Here is a 15,547-nt window from a genome sequence, read left to right as displayed (position 1 = left end):
TACACTTCACTCACTCTAGTAAGTAATGGCCCCGATCCAGCTCCATTGGAAGTAAATGGCGGGACTCCCACTGAGTTTAATGGGAGCAGGATCGGGCCCTACCTTATTATTGCTCGAGCAAACAGGTAAGACTTCTTCAGTTGCCTTCTGAAGTGTCAGGGAAGCACTGCTTCCGGTATCCAACAGGTAAAAATGAGGAACAAAGGAATAAGCCTTCCATATACATGGTGGGATTCGTTTTCTGCTTGCTAAGCAGAACACAGAATATACATATGCCCATATACACACATACCACTTATATGCTCTTATCCTTATTCCCACCTGTATGTTATTTGCTTTTATTCTATCATCTTGTCTTTACACCCTAAGAGTTAAAGAATAAAGCCCCTATTTCCTTCTCTCCAAAGCTTTCACCTCTAACAGTGTCATAAAAAATAGCCTTAATAAAACAGTGATAATTACACCATTATTGTTAACACCACCCATTAACATTTTAAAAATAGGCTTTCTGTTTTGCTAATTCACTTGAGTTAGGTATAAGTTTCTTCAGTGATTACTAATTTAGAGATGTGTTTTAAAGCAGTTTTTAAAAGGAGGCAAGGCGGAGGGATAATTTGGAGAAATCCAAAAATCATCATAGATTCAGATGACAATAAAAATTAGACAATATCACTAAAAGGTTATTTTGACACCATATTGGCTCGTGGGAAGTGGATTAATCAAACATTCTTTCCCAAGCAGATTAGTCCGAAGGGAATCTTCTGTTTTATATGTGTCATTAGCAGTAACGTATAAATTTTCCATTACTATTTACAGGTCTTATTCGTGGACATACAAGAATCCCGTTCATTTCGTTTGCTTTTTAGAATTGGTAAACGTTGAGTTGACATATTACCCTTTGAATGCCATCCCTTTGGTCTCTCTCTTCAGCCATATATCAGCAAGGAAAGCTATAAACACGATGGAATGAATCGATTTTAAACGTTTTGAATTTAAGTGAGTACTACATCATGACTGTGACCATCTGTATGAGGGAGATTTAAGAATAAAACGTTAGGGTTTAAATGTCTCATAGAAACAGGCAGCAAAACCGTGGGAGATATGCTTTCCAAACTGCTTGAAAATTCATCTCAAATGAGGGAGTGTCCCTCCAAATGAGTCTTGACAGATCTGTGGTAAACATTAGACAGACTACAGCCAGCCAAGTCCAGCATTTATTCCTTGCGCACTCGTATCTCCCATTCATTTCAGTGGGAGGTTGGGTTTTGCAAAGAAGTGAGAATGGAACAGGTGGGAGTTAATTTCAGAGATCTGTTCTACCACAGAATTGTTGACCTAAAAGGGATTATCCATTGTGGCGATCCAACCAGGGTTTAGAAGCTAAAGAGGACCTATTTAAGGCCCTATCCTGCTCCCATTTAAATCACTGGCAAAACTTCCTTCGATGTGAACAGAGACAGATTCAGGCCCTTTATCCCTTTAAATTTGTGAGAGCAAATAGGGATATTTTTGATGCTGTGTGAGTCCGGCTCAGTATTGGTTTGGTCCACGTTTGATCTTCCGCGGTATTCAGACAGCATAACGCATTGGCAAACTCTCTAAACCAATCCACATGAAGGATGCGATTTCTGGGGTAGTGAGAGACAGGAGTGGGGTACTCAGAAGGGGAGACAGATAAATAAATGTATTCTAAAATTATATGTGTATAAGGGTCGGAGAACAGACCTCATTAAAATCATTTGACGAATGGGACACAGTAAACTGTTACACAGTGCAGTCCCAATGTACATTTCTCTCAGAAGGGTTATTTTCCAAGCAGCCCAGTGGTAATTTTCTTCACGCGATTGGGAAGCATTCCCTAAAGTACCAACTAAGGCAAAGACAGCTGTCAATGGAGCCGTTCCTATTTCCAAGGGCTTCTCAACCCTTCCCTCAGAATCTGAGCAGATTTGTACCCCGACAGTACTGACTAGTTTAGCCGATTAAGTACTTCAGCTTGTTCAAGACACTTTAATGTTGTATCTTACCTTCAAGACTCCCCCCTCCACCCCGGCGACAGTAGCTTGCATACATTTGGCATTGAACAAGACAAACTGGAGTTTTGTCCGTCTCATCGTTTGGGGCGTTTTCCCCCTCATTACCCATTGGTTACTTTATATTAGCAAAGGGACTTGATTTTTCATAAACTTCAGTCTCAAACTCTGTTGAACTGGAGTGCAGCTCCCCAGCTGCGAATCCCCTCCCCTCACTCTCCAGATGGTACCCCCTCTGCCAACGGTTAAAAATGATAACATTAAAAACAGTCCAACCACTATTATACCGGGGGTGCGCGTCACATTGCTGGAGCTTCCGGAGAAGAAAGTATTTTACTTCCCACCGGTGCCCAATCTTGCAATTTGATTCCTCTTCCAGCATTAGGAGGGGTGCAGGTCCAGACGCTGTCTAAACTTGCAAGGAAGAGAACAGAATACAAATTTAGTGTTCAGTTTTCACCATTTCAGGAGATTATCAAAATTGCATGCTACAAATTTGTGCGCGCATTCATCTGGAGGCATATTTAGTGCATTTCGTAAATTATTTTAGTATTTAAGACCACGGAGGGTGGTTTTGTCACTGTCTCCTCATCAAAATATTTGATTTGCCAGAAAGTAGTATGTTTATCCCTATACGTGGAACAGATTTTTAATCTATATACTGATAATATTGTAAATCCTGGTTTCTTTTCCCTATCATCATCATAAACCTTCTTCACAGGGCTGTAAATAAATATAAAATGCTTCTTTCCTTATGTTTCCTATTCTCCTATCAAAACAACGTCACCTCAAATATGCCAGTAAATTCCCTACCAGATTGGAAAGGTAATTGGGTGAACATTTTCTGTAACATGACTAACCAATAACATTTTGAAAAGACAGGACAAGCTAGTTACAACAGATGGTGAAAATTACTTTACACTACATGTCTAAGTAAATATTTTTTAAAATAGATTAGCTGCTTCCCCTGCTCGTTGTAAATATAAAAATACACTTAAGAGACTCCATATGCTACTGCTTGTATGCAGATATACACTATCTTTATATAGGGTTCCTTATTTTTGATCAGTACTGTATAAATGGTGGCCCCTGCCATTTATATTTCACAGCATCTGTTACTTTGTATAAGGACTGGATTTGATAACTTCTATTTTGTTGAGCCTGCTTCTCGTCTTGTCAACTATTTTTTGTAGCCGTTTTCCCTTCTTGCGAAAAATAGAATTGTATGCAAAATATTTTATTATAAAGGGGGGAACCACCCAACAGCAGAAAAATCATCTCGCAAATGGAAACTGTGGAAGAAGAAATAAGCAGATTCAAATGGTAAGTGCTAAACATCTAGGACATCTACAATTACGAAAACCGCATCAATAATCGTATTTGAAGTTTAAAACTGCAGTAATTATATTAGCGCCAATTCTAGCATTTAACACACCCTTTTGATAACAATGAAAATCACAAAGCAAACGCTGTCAAAGGAGAAATGTTGAAACGGAACAAGTGACCAAGGCTACCTATACACTAAAGTATTAATAAAAAGGTTTCCTCATCCTCGATTTTGCAAAGGATTCTTAAAACCTCCTATGTGCGGTGACAAGGAAGCTGGCTGTAAGCACTACATAATGCATCGAAGGAAGAGGCTTGAGAATGTATCTTCACACTTCTACAATGTAGCTATGGATCTTCTGGTGAGTTTTAGATCAGGGTTCTGGTTCAAAAAAAAGAAAAATCAAAAGGTTACTTCATTATCAAGGCTTCCCCCTGAGGAACTCTTTCCGCATGTTACAGTCTCTTTGCAGCTGAATTCCATATGCATCTCTTTTTCACACTTCCCTCCGCATCCCAAGCCCTTACACCTGGTGCATCACCACCAGCCATTAGCTCCGGCTCTTCCTTTCATCTCTGCAGTGGCAGACGTTTCTATTTATCCCCCAGCAATCAATGTGTGGCGTCACCGGTGGTACTGTAATGACGATTGCAGCATTAAGGATGACAGCTTAGAAAGAAGAGGGCAATGGTGATCCCTCCCAGAGCCGGCACAGCACAGTGTAGCGTTCGCATCACAAGGTCACCCTATCTCACCGCGGGCTCCGCTGCACTGGGCTGTGCGTTGCGCAGGATTGGGGCGGGAGGCGCGGGGGGGTGGGGGGGAGGGGAACGTGGATTTTTGGGGGGGAAGAAAACCACAATGGAACCCAGAAAGGATATGGTGATGTTTCTGGAAGGAGGTCAACTTGGCACTCTTGTTGGCAAGAGAGTCTCTAATTTGTCAGAAGCAGTGGGAAGCCCAGTCCAAGAACCGCAGGACAAGATGATCCATCGGAGTTGCCTGAGCCCGAGATCTGGCCCCTTATCCTCCCGAGAAAGGGGACGAGGAGAGGAGGAGGTGGAAGTGCTGCCAGGGACAGGGACGGTCCCGGAGAGTCGCTCGGCGGCGGCAGCAGCTCTGCTCTCGGCCGGACAGCAGCTCGCCTCGGAGCCCATCTCTAGCAAAGGGCAACAGAGCAGCTCGGACACCGAGTCGGATTTCTATGAGGAAATCGAGGTGAGCTGCACCCCGGACTGCGCCACGGGAAACGCCGAGTACCAGCCCAGCAAAGGTACCCACCACTCCCCTTTGCTTCCCCCTTCCCTTCCCCGCGCTCGGGCGCCGGCCAAGCTGGGTGACTAGTGTCCTTGAGCCTGGAATATCTGTTAGGCTTCAGTTTGTTTTAGTGACCGGCCAGGAGTAGGGGTGTTTTGTACCCGAATTCGTTTCCTTTTTGTGCATTTGTTCTGCATGGAACAGTAGGGTTTGCAGATGTGGCTGTTACGCACCCAGAGGCGCATATGGCTCTGAAGAGTCCTGATGACTTAACAGAGTGAGTGAAATCGCATCCTCACTTAAACATATCGTTGCCTTTGCAAGTTTTCCTGCAGCAAGACTTTATTCTAATTCACACCCAGTCTACGAGCCTTTTCCTCCATAGTGCATGCACTAGGAAGCCCCTCTTTCCCTTCGCCCTCCCCCCAACGTTTTGTGTGCGTTTTTCAAGGGTTGAAAGCAACCTTCCCTGGGCTTTGCAAGATCAAACGATTTGTGTAACTGCGGGCAGAGAGCAGGGTGAAATGTGTTTGGATGAGCACGGAAGCAGGCATAAAGACCGTAAAATCGCTGCAGACTCCTGGCTGCCAAAGCTGCAGCAGTAGGTCCCTGTTTGCACGTTGGTTAAAGGTCCAAATTACCTTGTCACTTCCATGTCCCGGTGGCGCCAGCTCGGAAATGGTCCCAATGATTTAATTGCCTTTGGTCTCAGGCACAATGAGAACTGGCTGCATTTGAAAGCAAATGCAGCGTCCAGGCCTTTTTCTTCTGCTACCCCACCCCCTTCTCCCCTCCTTCCACCCCACAAGAAAAACAAATCAGCTCCTTTTCTTTTCTGTCCCTAGAAGTTGGGAGACTGGGCACAGAAGACGGTCGTTTCCCTTTCAGTTTGCCCAGGAGCTTTATTTAAACTTAACATGAGGGGATATTAACTCTGAGGGAAGGGTCCCCAAAATCTCCACCCTCACCCCCGGTAAGGAAGGAGCTCTGCCTGCTGCCATGTCTCCGTCCAGGCCATTTGCCATTGGTTTGCTGCCGGGGATGCTGGCTATGGCTATTGCACTGTACGGTGCCGATGACTGGAGTGGGAACGGACACCCACACCCACAAAAAGAAAACACGCAATTGGGGAGGGGGGGGTGCCATAGCTTGATATTTAAACTGGGTGCTGAGGAGCTCAGCTCCTACCGCACACAATGCGGAAAGGAAGCACCGCAACCAGTAAGAACCCCGTGTAGGATCCGAGGAGGGGGCTGGAGAGCTCACACTTCCTTACTTCCAGAAAGTAAACACCAAGTAAATGACCCACTCCCTTCGCCCTATGTGCCCAGGCAGCTGGGGGTCAGTGCCCCCAGCATCCGCAGGGCTGCGTCTGTGAACTGAGGATGCTGTGGATACTGTCCTGTGTTGGAGGGAGGAGGAAGGGGGGCAACAGCAGCGGGAGCAGGGGATCGATGGGGAAGCGGGCGGGGGGCGACCCCCCCCCTCGGTCTATGTATCACGCGTGTGTCTCTGCTCTCGGCTCCTCCACTGTGCAGGGCCGTGCTCGGAGGCTTTGGCCGGTGGCAGCCCCAGCAGCGGGGGGGAGCCCCCCAAGGGCAGCGGAGGCAGCGGCGGCTCCCAGGGTTCGCTGGCCTGCAACGCCAGCGATCAGATGCGCCGCTACCGTACCGCCTTCACCCGCGAGCAGATAGCCCGGCTGGAGAAGGAATTCTACCGGGAGAACTACGTGTCCAGGCCCAGAAGATGTGAACTGGCAGCTGCTTTAAATCTGCCAGAAACCACCATCAAGGTACACACCGCTTGGGCATGTTTTCAATTAGCACGATATAAATCTAAACGGCCAGGCTTCCTTGCAAAACGCTGGGAAGCGATTTCAGTAGAACAAACATTTCCCGGCTGCGCCCTGCTACCTTCTGCACAAAAAGCAGCGCTCGGTAGCTTTTAAGACAAGTTATCAGCGATCAGGCAAGCGCGGCCTCTGACAGCCAGCCTCTAAGTGTTTTTACTCTTCTTTTCCCCTGATTTTAAGAATTCGTTCCCTTTACACTCTGGGAAATTTTAAATAATGAGCATTTAACATAAACGTTTCAACCGTTTGCCACGTGAAATAAAACACAAACTGAACCGCAAATGCCCCAGGGGAGTTCACAAGATGCTGTGAAGGATGCAGTGCTTCTAGGCAGTAGATACACTTGTTTGGCGTATGTGGAACTCCACAGCAAGCACAGTAGGAGAGCAATTCTGAAGTCAGAAAGAAAAAAGTGTCTACAAAAAGGCCACCACTTTGGATCTCCCTCTAGATTTATAGCAACTTTTACATGGACAAATTGTAGCTTTTACTTGATGACAGCTCATTATTTGAACGATATATTTTTATTTTGCCAGTTTAACCTATATAGTTAAAATAGTGGGTTAGCTCTCCTTCGCCAACAAACCAACCTCCGCACCCAATCTTTTCACTGTGGGAAACGAATGTACCAGCCAGGACTTTTGTGTGTGTGTGTCTCGCAGTCTGAGGCGAGAACAGACGGAACACACAGTTGTGTCCAAAATGCACCTTCCGGCATGGCCTTTCTGCCTGCCCGACCGTGTGCAGGTTTTAAGAGCGTTCTCTCTTTCCTCTGTCTCTCCCAGGTCTGGTTCCAGAACCGCAGGATGAAGGACAAGAGGCAGCGTTTGGCCATGACCTGGCCTCACCCAGCAGATCCGGCTTTTTACACGTACATGATGAGTCATGCAGCGGCAACTGGCAATCTTCCCTACCCCTTCCCATCCCACCTGCCCCTTCCTTACTACTCCCACATGGGCATTGGTGCCACCTCGGCCTCTGCTGCCACCCCTTTCAGTACCCCTCTGAGACCACTTGACACCTTTAGGGTCCTCTCTCATCCTTACCCTAGACCAGAACTGCTCTGTGCATTCAGGCATCCTTCTCTTTACCCTGCCCCAACTCATGGACTCAGTAGTGCTGGAGGCAGCCCTTGTTCATGCTTGGCTTGCCACAGCAGCCAGTCCAATGGACTGGCACAGAGACCTTCAGGATCAGACTTTACCTGTTCAGCCACAACCAGGACTGACTCTTTTCTCACTTTCACACCCTCGGTGCTGAGCAAAGCAACCTCAGTATCCATGGACCAGCGGGAAGAAGTACCTTTAACAAGATAAAGCTGCATCTCAGGTTTATAAATCATATGCCCCTTTCATGGGCTCCCATAAGGTTAAAGTACTTACATACAACGTTTATTTAATCGTGTTCTCTCCCATAAGTGGACACCTATGGGGGAAAAGACTAAAAATAGCTCAGTCTTTGAAGGATTTACATTCCAAGATAAAACAGGAAAGAAGAAGAAGTGGGGGGGGGGGGAACCACTAGTGATGTGTTTGCTTAAGGAGGAATTTAGGCTTCTGCACTATGAAGGCAAAAACTGATATACACTACTTTCTACAATATACCATAGAAATGAACTAGGACTTTATTTTCTATGGCCAGATAACCTACCAAGGGGCAGAACTTCTCCAAACCACAGCAAAATCTTTATGCCCAATTATATATGACTGAAAAGTAAAATCTGAAATACTTGAAAGAAAAATTGCTGATAATAAAATGTCTTGTGTGCATAATACAAAGTCAAGATTTATGCTTTACCAGATTGTTCAACAACCAACTAAAAGGGTTTCGAGATAGCAACTCAACAGTATTATCCAGTTATTTCTAGAATCAAGAAAACTGTTTTTGCCATAAAGTACAGTGACATATTGTACATTACTTTCTTGGCTTAATTGCATTCTTTACCTCTTTCCCTGTCTCAGTAATATAAACCCTTCGTTTTTTAGCAGAAATCCAATATTTCGTCTCCTCCTTCCTCCCAACTTTTATTTTTAAGAGACAGACGGAAACTGGCAGAAAAAAAAAGATCCTGTCAGTTTGTGGGTCAGAGCTATTTGTCCTTTAACTAACAATGTCCTATTATCAGTTGCTGAAATGTGCACACACTGACGAAATTAGCAAGTGATGTATATGTAAGGAGGCTTTTTGAATGTCGAATGTATAATGTTCTCTGAACAGAGACCCTATGCCAAACGTTAACAAGCCGCCAAGGGAAGAGATTAGGTGACAGGGAGCTGAACTCCTTCAGACAATCACTAGTCTGCAAATTAGAGCAAAGGCGATTTTCCTTCCTTTGTATTTCACCTTCAGGTCTCCCATTGGCTTATTCCTTTTCTTTTCCTTTGCTGCATTTGGGTTTTAGATTCGAGTGCTGGGTTTTTTTGTTTTTTTTTTTGTTAGTTTCCCCTCCTCCCCCCTCCTTCCCCAACCTCTGCATTTGTATGTGACTTTCACACCATTTGTGTGTAAAGTCTTTCCTCCGCCTTGAGATTAATTTATTTTTTCTTCCCTTTGCTTCTTGTATGTTACAGTGGAAGATAGTATTCGTGGTTTTGCTTGGATTGTTGTCTGAATGGGGTGCAGCTGTCAACTTGAAATTCTAAAAACACAAATATTGGACTGGGCTAATAGTTTCTTTCAAGACAGAAATTGTTTAATGAATTCTCTTTTAAAATAGCCCAAAGAATTCACTGTTACTATATGTTACCATGTCGCAATAAAGAGCTAGACAAATTTTAAGACCGCATCACAAATATTTTTATTGTGTTTGTTTTAAAAAAAACCCTAAGAATACTGCTTTCTACCGTTTCTTTTTCTTGCAGTTCCTTATATTTACAATTCAACAATCAGGAAAATTAATGTTGAACGGAAACAAAGACATTTTAACACCTATGTTATCTACTTTGCGCTAAATTTCTGAGGAACGTCTGTTTAGTTTATTGTCGCATTTAAGACTTTTTGTCCTCGGGACAATGGGGCGAATAACATATTTCTGTAGTCGTCTGCTCAAGTGTAAGAAAGATACGAATGCCTCTCAAACTATTTCTCATTTTAATAAAAACTGCTTATCCGAAAAACTGATCCAAAAGGGAGAGGGGGAATTCTCCACGCTCATCATTAAGGACCAACCCTTTCCATCAATTTTAAAGCAGAAATCTTTTTTTATTAAAATTGATGGGCCTTTCGTGTACGCCAAAGTATTATTAGAATGGTATTTAGTTCTATGAATAATAGGACGGTTGCGATTTCAGATAGTGGCAAAGGAATGTACTAAAACCTCCAAACCAAATCTAGGAATTAAGATTTAAAAGTTTGGGGCGGGGTTTGCTTTACCTACCTCTCTCAACATGCATGTCATTCACTAAAAGCATCAGTGCAGTGAAATACGAACGAATGAATAATAGCACAGTCTAGCAACCAGAATATATGAACCATGGCCAGATGCGGTCAAGGGACAGAACACTGAAGAGGACCACTTTCAATTGCCCAAAGCTAGCTAGGATCCTGCAGACTTCCTGGTGGCAAATCATTCATTGACTTCAATGGGAAATTCGCTTGCACAAGGATTTCGTTGTAATCTTGCATGCCTCAGGATGGAAGCAGGCTGTGGCGTTCACTCGGGCATATTGCTCCTCTTGAGAACACAGCCGTACTTAAAAAAATAAAAAATAAAATAAATCCCACATCTCCATATTTATTTAGGCAACCCCATGTGTATGTGAGCGGTGGATAGGTGTAGTCAACGAGCCTGGGATGGGCATTGCCGGCCTGTGCATTTCTTCCCCAGCAATCTAAATGAAATGGGCTCTCTCGCTCTCTCTCACACACACAAGTCTAAACCATAGTCACTCTACAACTCTCCCGCAGGGAGTTATTGTCTTCCCACTGGGATTTCTTGGAGGATCCTCCTGCAAAGATGATTGTGAATCTCTCTGTTGCTCGGTCATAGGGCAGAGATTGCCTGCGACAGGTAAATAGGCTTCGGGTCGCAGTAATGCCAGGCGTATTTTCAGTTAATAGGGAGGGAAAATGAGGTGTCTGGAGCGATATTGGAAAGTACAAGATCGATGATCCGTCCTCGTGCCCAATCAGCAGCCTTTAATTGACTGTATTTGCTAGGTAATTGAGCCACTTCTGCTTCGAAATTGAAGCTGAAGACATAACAATACATCTTGCTGGGGGAATTACTCATTACTTCATAATGAAATTTTCCTTTTGCTATGTTGGGTGATTTCTCTTAACACGTTCTAAGCCAACCCCGACGGCAGTTTGGGAACAGCTTCTCAAAACCGACGGGGCGGGAAAGGGGAAGGGGTGAAAGTCATTGGAGACAAAGTATATAGCTTCTCTATGGGCCGATTTATATCAAAAGGAGTTTTCCCATTGATTTAAATGGGCTTTAGATCAGGCCCCTAGCTGAGGTAAGGCTTTTTGGGCATGCTGAGAAAAGACAAGGGGAAATGGGTAACAGACCGGGTACCTGGACAGCGAAGGTCTAGCCAGACAAATAAAGCTACCCTCCTGTTAACAACTTATGCAGGAGAGAACGTTTTGAACCTCTGTGAAATCCGTGTTTTGCATATTCTGCATGGGAAAAAGCTGTAGCAAACCGTGTGTGCATCGTCCCACTTGTCAGTAGCAAGCTAGAGTTGTCGTCGGGTACCTCATGTGCCACGCAGAAGGTTCCAGTTTCCATCCAGCCAAATTCAGCTCCACCAGGCAGTCCCCGTGTTGTTAGCGTTTGATTGATTGCCTTATTAAAGCGTGTTCTTGTAAGTGTGACCAAACTGATTGCGTTGCATATGTTTGGAATAATGCTCATTTTAAACAACTGAATAAAAGAAGATGAGCTGTAGAGAGCGGGTTAAGGCTAAATGATCCCAGCGAGCAGTTTTGTAACTCGTGCATTAAATTGCTCCGTTACTATCACTTCTCTCAGCCCTTTTCATCGGCACTCTGTTCATCTTTGTTTTGCTTTATGTGTCACCCTCTGCACCATTACCCGGATAACATCGAAACTGGCTCTTACCTTCCCTGCTAAGGCTGTACGTTTCTGTTAAGGTTCCATGATTAAACTGGATCGGATCTGCTTTCCCTAGCACTATTCCCGGCTCCAGTGTTTAGATAATTAAGCAATAGTCTCTTCATATTTCATGTTTTCTGCTAGATGGTTAGCTCGCTTTCCAGCACCTGCAGAAAGACACCGAGGCCCATTAGCTCTTTCCTTGTGTTTGTATATCTGAAGGATTCTTTTGTTTTCAATTATTCTCCTGCTCCGCTGGTTGCATTATTTCACTGCGGAGTTTAGCCACTGGAAACACCCGCCACCATATGTCAAGCCGAGACCCAATATCATGCCAGTCACAATAGTGTCATAATAGAGTTAAAACTATGTCAAGATGAGTTGGATTCTCGATTCCAAAATGGCTTAATATGCTCGTAAGGTATCAGTTATTACCGTATGTAGGGGGCAATTTCCCCCCTCTTTTTCTGCCACCTTCCCAAGTAACTCACGTATTTGTCAACATAACTCAGCCTTTTGGCCAGGTCATTTTCAAACAAAATACATTGTCATTCACTCTCAAGAATTAAATTAGACATATGCAGCCATAGCAAATATACATAGTAAATGTGTGGAGATGATAAATTCTTAAACTAGACCTTTAAAAAAACCCATAGAAAACCTTTCAGATACATCTAAAGACGACACTATGACATAAGACATATACAAGAATAAATCGCTTTTATCCGGGTGGCTTTTTTAAATGAAAGATGAGAGATTAAATGATGGCTATTTCAGGATCTTTACACAGCCAAGCCAATCTCAAATACAAACGTGTGCCGTCTGATTCAATAGGTTTGTTTACTAGAAAATATCTCATATTAGCTTCAGTCACTTTATGTCTATTTAACCCCTTAAAACAAATTCAACTGCATGACTGTGCCATAGCTGAATTTACATACACGTAGAATATTTACACTAAACATTTACAAGATAAGTGTTAAATAAACCAATCGCCAGGCACATATTTGTATCCACAGAACAAACAAGTACACCAAATAGTTTGCACAACTGCTATCTCAGCAAAGAAGAATTTGTGATGTCAGAGACAGAGATTACCCCTTAAAAATAACACGAAAGCATTAAGTAATTATTTAAAACAAGGCTGTTTAGAAAAATATTTGTATTTATTGCAGCTGCTCAATTGGCCTCGTTAAAGCTGGAGAGCATTTAAATTGTGTCATTTAAATCCAGCTTCGTTCCAGCAGGCTGAAGAGCCTGAATAGACCAATCACTCCATAATGATGATGAATGAGAAATTAATTCAGATACAAGCAAGACAATTTAGGCCTTCATCTGTTTAAATAGCCTTCCAAGATTATTTGCAATTGCAGGTCACAGATTTAATCAATTGTCCAATCTTGTGAAAGTCATATCCTTGCATCTTCATCGAGATTATTTATAGCGCAGTGAAGACTAGGGAAAGGAATACACCGTTAACAAGAACAATTACTTAAAGGGAAGCGTTTGCCAAATGAAAAACAAATGCCTTCCTAGGCAGTAAATGATCAAACGCTTTGTTGTATATCCTCCTCTGTCTGACAAAGGCAGCATCTTAATTTTGTTCAAGAGAATGAAGCTGCAGAGTTATCATTTAAAAGAGGCAACTGGCAAAGTCGAGTATGGATCATATCAGGTGTTACGTTCTTTATTGAAATAAAGATCAGTGGGAACTATTGTTTATTTACAGAATACACGGATTTTTCGAATGCAGGTGTCTCCTGGACACGGGACCAGCTGTGCCTTTTTCAAGACAGCAATGTCAAAAATAAATAAATAAATGCAACGCCCAACCAGTACCTATACCCTCACCCACCGCACGAGGGTTAACCCTTTGAATCGAGAGGAGAGCTTCATTTTGTCTCTTTTTACACAGCAGCGTCAATATGTACTGGAAGGCAGGGATGTCCCAGGGGTGGGGGTTTTGTGTTATGCACCTTGAACGCTTTGAAGGGGACCTGCCGAACTTTGCAGAGAAGCAGCAAAGTGGCTTATTTGCTCCATCATGTGGAAAGATGAGCCACAATGGAGAAATAAAAGATATTTCCAATTTCTCCTCTCGGCTGGGTATGTATCAGTGACCCCTCTAAAAGAATAGTGTGTTGCTCGTCTAAACAATTGCCTCTTCTTTCTGACTCTGGCATGCTGAAGCTGGAAAACCCTTAGGTCGCAGTTAGCTGTGGGTTAATTAAACGTCTTCGAAAGTTAACCCGAAAATCTAGATAATCAAGGGAACTATTGTATTTTGAGGAGTGGGGAGGGAAAGGAGGAGAGAAGGTAACTTCACAGGATTGGCTTATTCTCCAGATTTCCAGTGCAATACCCCCCCCCCCCCGCCCCCACACTGCAATAACTGAGACTAGCTAAAAGCTGGTAAATATTTACTATAGGAAGCTTCACTGAGCACTTTCCTGTTCCCTAAGCGCTAGTTTTGTTTTACTCCGATGCTTAAAGGTGGAAAGTGAACAAGTACCTGCTTCCCAGGTCTGGCTCAGTGTGGGGGATTGTCAAAAAGCCTGGAGGAAATGCCTGATTAGACTTTGAGCTCTTAGGAGACAGGGACTTGTCTTCTTACATTTGTGTACAACACCCAGTACCCTTTGTACACTATCCATACATATAAACACAATGCCACGTATACCTCAACACTGTGAAGTCAGAGTCACTGAACATATGTAGCATAGCAATTATCGCATTGGTTATATTAAGGAAATATTTTTTGAATTTGTTTCTATTTCGTGACCGATTTACAAAACTTCTGTCCCACAAGTTTGGTCACCTCTATTTGAAATCTTCCAAGTGGGAAAACTTAATTCACAGACCAATATTGCTTATTCAAAGCAGTTTGTAGGTTTTGCCCGGTGTAAGGGGTATTTTTACATGCCTGGAGGAAATAGTTCCAAATCACAGTTATGTGAGGGAACCAAGAATGCGTAAATGTTTTTTGCTGTCACCAGAGTTATTCAAAGTATTACATTTGTAAAAATCGTTGTACACATGATTTAAGAAGTGTGAAAAGGTGGTAACTTTCTGTCTTTCGGGTATTGTTTTGATCTAACTGTATCTGGAGCTAAACATTTCATTACACTGGACAGATCTCGACTATAAATATAGATTTAAGTCTTCTACTCTTGGCCAGTGAATGAAATTATTGTGAAGAAAATACCATAACAGGATCCAGACTAGCAGAGCCGCCTTCACGTTTCAGGCGCCTGTTTTACATGGAAATGTTGTGCAATATTTGTATATAAAACAAAAGCCTAAACCAAAGGATTCCTGAAGCTCCAAGGAACCAATCTCAGGAGCGGACTTTGATGTATTGCTGTCCAATTAGTGCCTTTAATTGGTGTCCTCGGGGACCGGCCGACCTGGAGCTGGGACAGTGAGCGCTCTACTGGCACAGTCTGCACACTGGCAAGGTAAAAATAAATAAGTAAATCGTAACATGCAGCATCAACACTGCACTTAAACGGGAGTGAACAATTACATCGCGGCGGTGGACGCTTTGCATGCTAAGCCCACTGTTTATAGACCTCCGCGGAGCAGGGTTTGCACCTATGGACCTTGGGGCAAATGTAGAACTGTGGCTATTTCCACATTTACACCAGACGTGCGATTTAACCGCGGTTTATTTCAGATTGAGCTGCGGATGATTGTTAATCACAATGGAAGCTGCATTGTATTTTAAACAATACCACATGTTCTTTCAACACTAGCTAATAAAGATTGCTCCTTAGGAATAATTTTAGAGGATACATGATGCTGACAGGAGATTAAATATACTGGCTAAAACACCTTATTTAAATTACAGATATTGTACAGATAACATTACAAGTGTCTGAATTTACCGGTACTCTGGGAAAAAACACCAACTTATTCCGAACAGAAACAATGTTCAGTCGAAAGAGACATCGATCGCTTCTATTTATCAAACGTGTAAAATATCTTCCAGAGAACAACAGTCCTTCTAAAAACTT

The 15,547-nt window shown here is 43.2% G+C and overlaps 1 protein-coding gene across 1 annotated transcript; it reads left to right on the top strand.

The window, feature by feature from the left end:
- Window positions 1-4,221: 4,221 nt before the first annotated feature.
- EVX1 (even-skipped homeobox 1) lies at window positions 4,222-8,871 on the top strand (the record flags this gene model as incomplete). Its single annotated transcript, XM_084618310.1, has 3 exons — window positions 4,222-4,633; window positions 6,156-6,409; window positions 7,255-8,871. 3 exons carry the CDS (start codon window positions 4,222-4,224, stop codon window positions 7,783-7,785), a joined length of 1,197 nt encoding a protein of 398 aa, XP_084474436.1. The 3' UTR covers window positions 7,786-8,871.
- Window positions 8,872-15,547: the final 6,676 nt, after the last annotated feature.

Source organism: Lepidochelys olivacea (genome assembly GCF_965140295.1).
Source record: "Lepidochelys olivacea isolate rLepOli2 genome assembly, chromosome: 2".
Classification (NCBI taxonomy): domain Eukaryota; kingdom Metazoa; phylum Chordata; order Testudines; family Cheloniidae; genus Lepidochelys; species Lepidochelys olivacea.
Note: the sequence above shows the minus strand (reverse complement) of the source record. Positions and strands in the feature narration are given on the sequence as shown.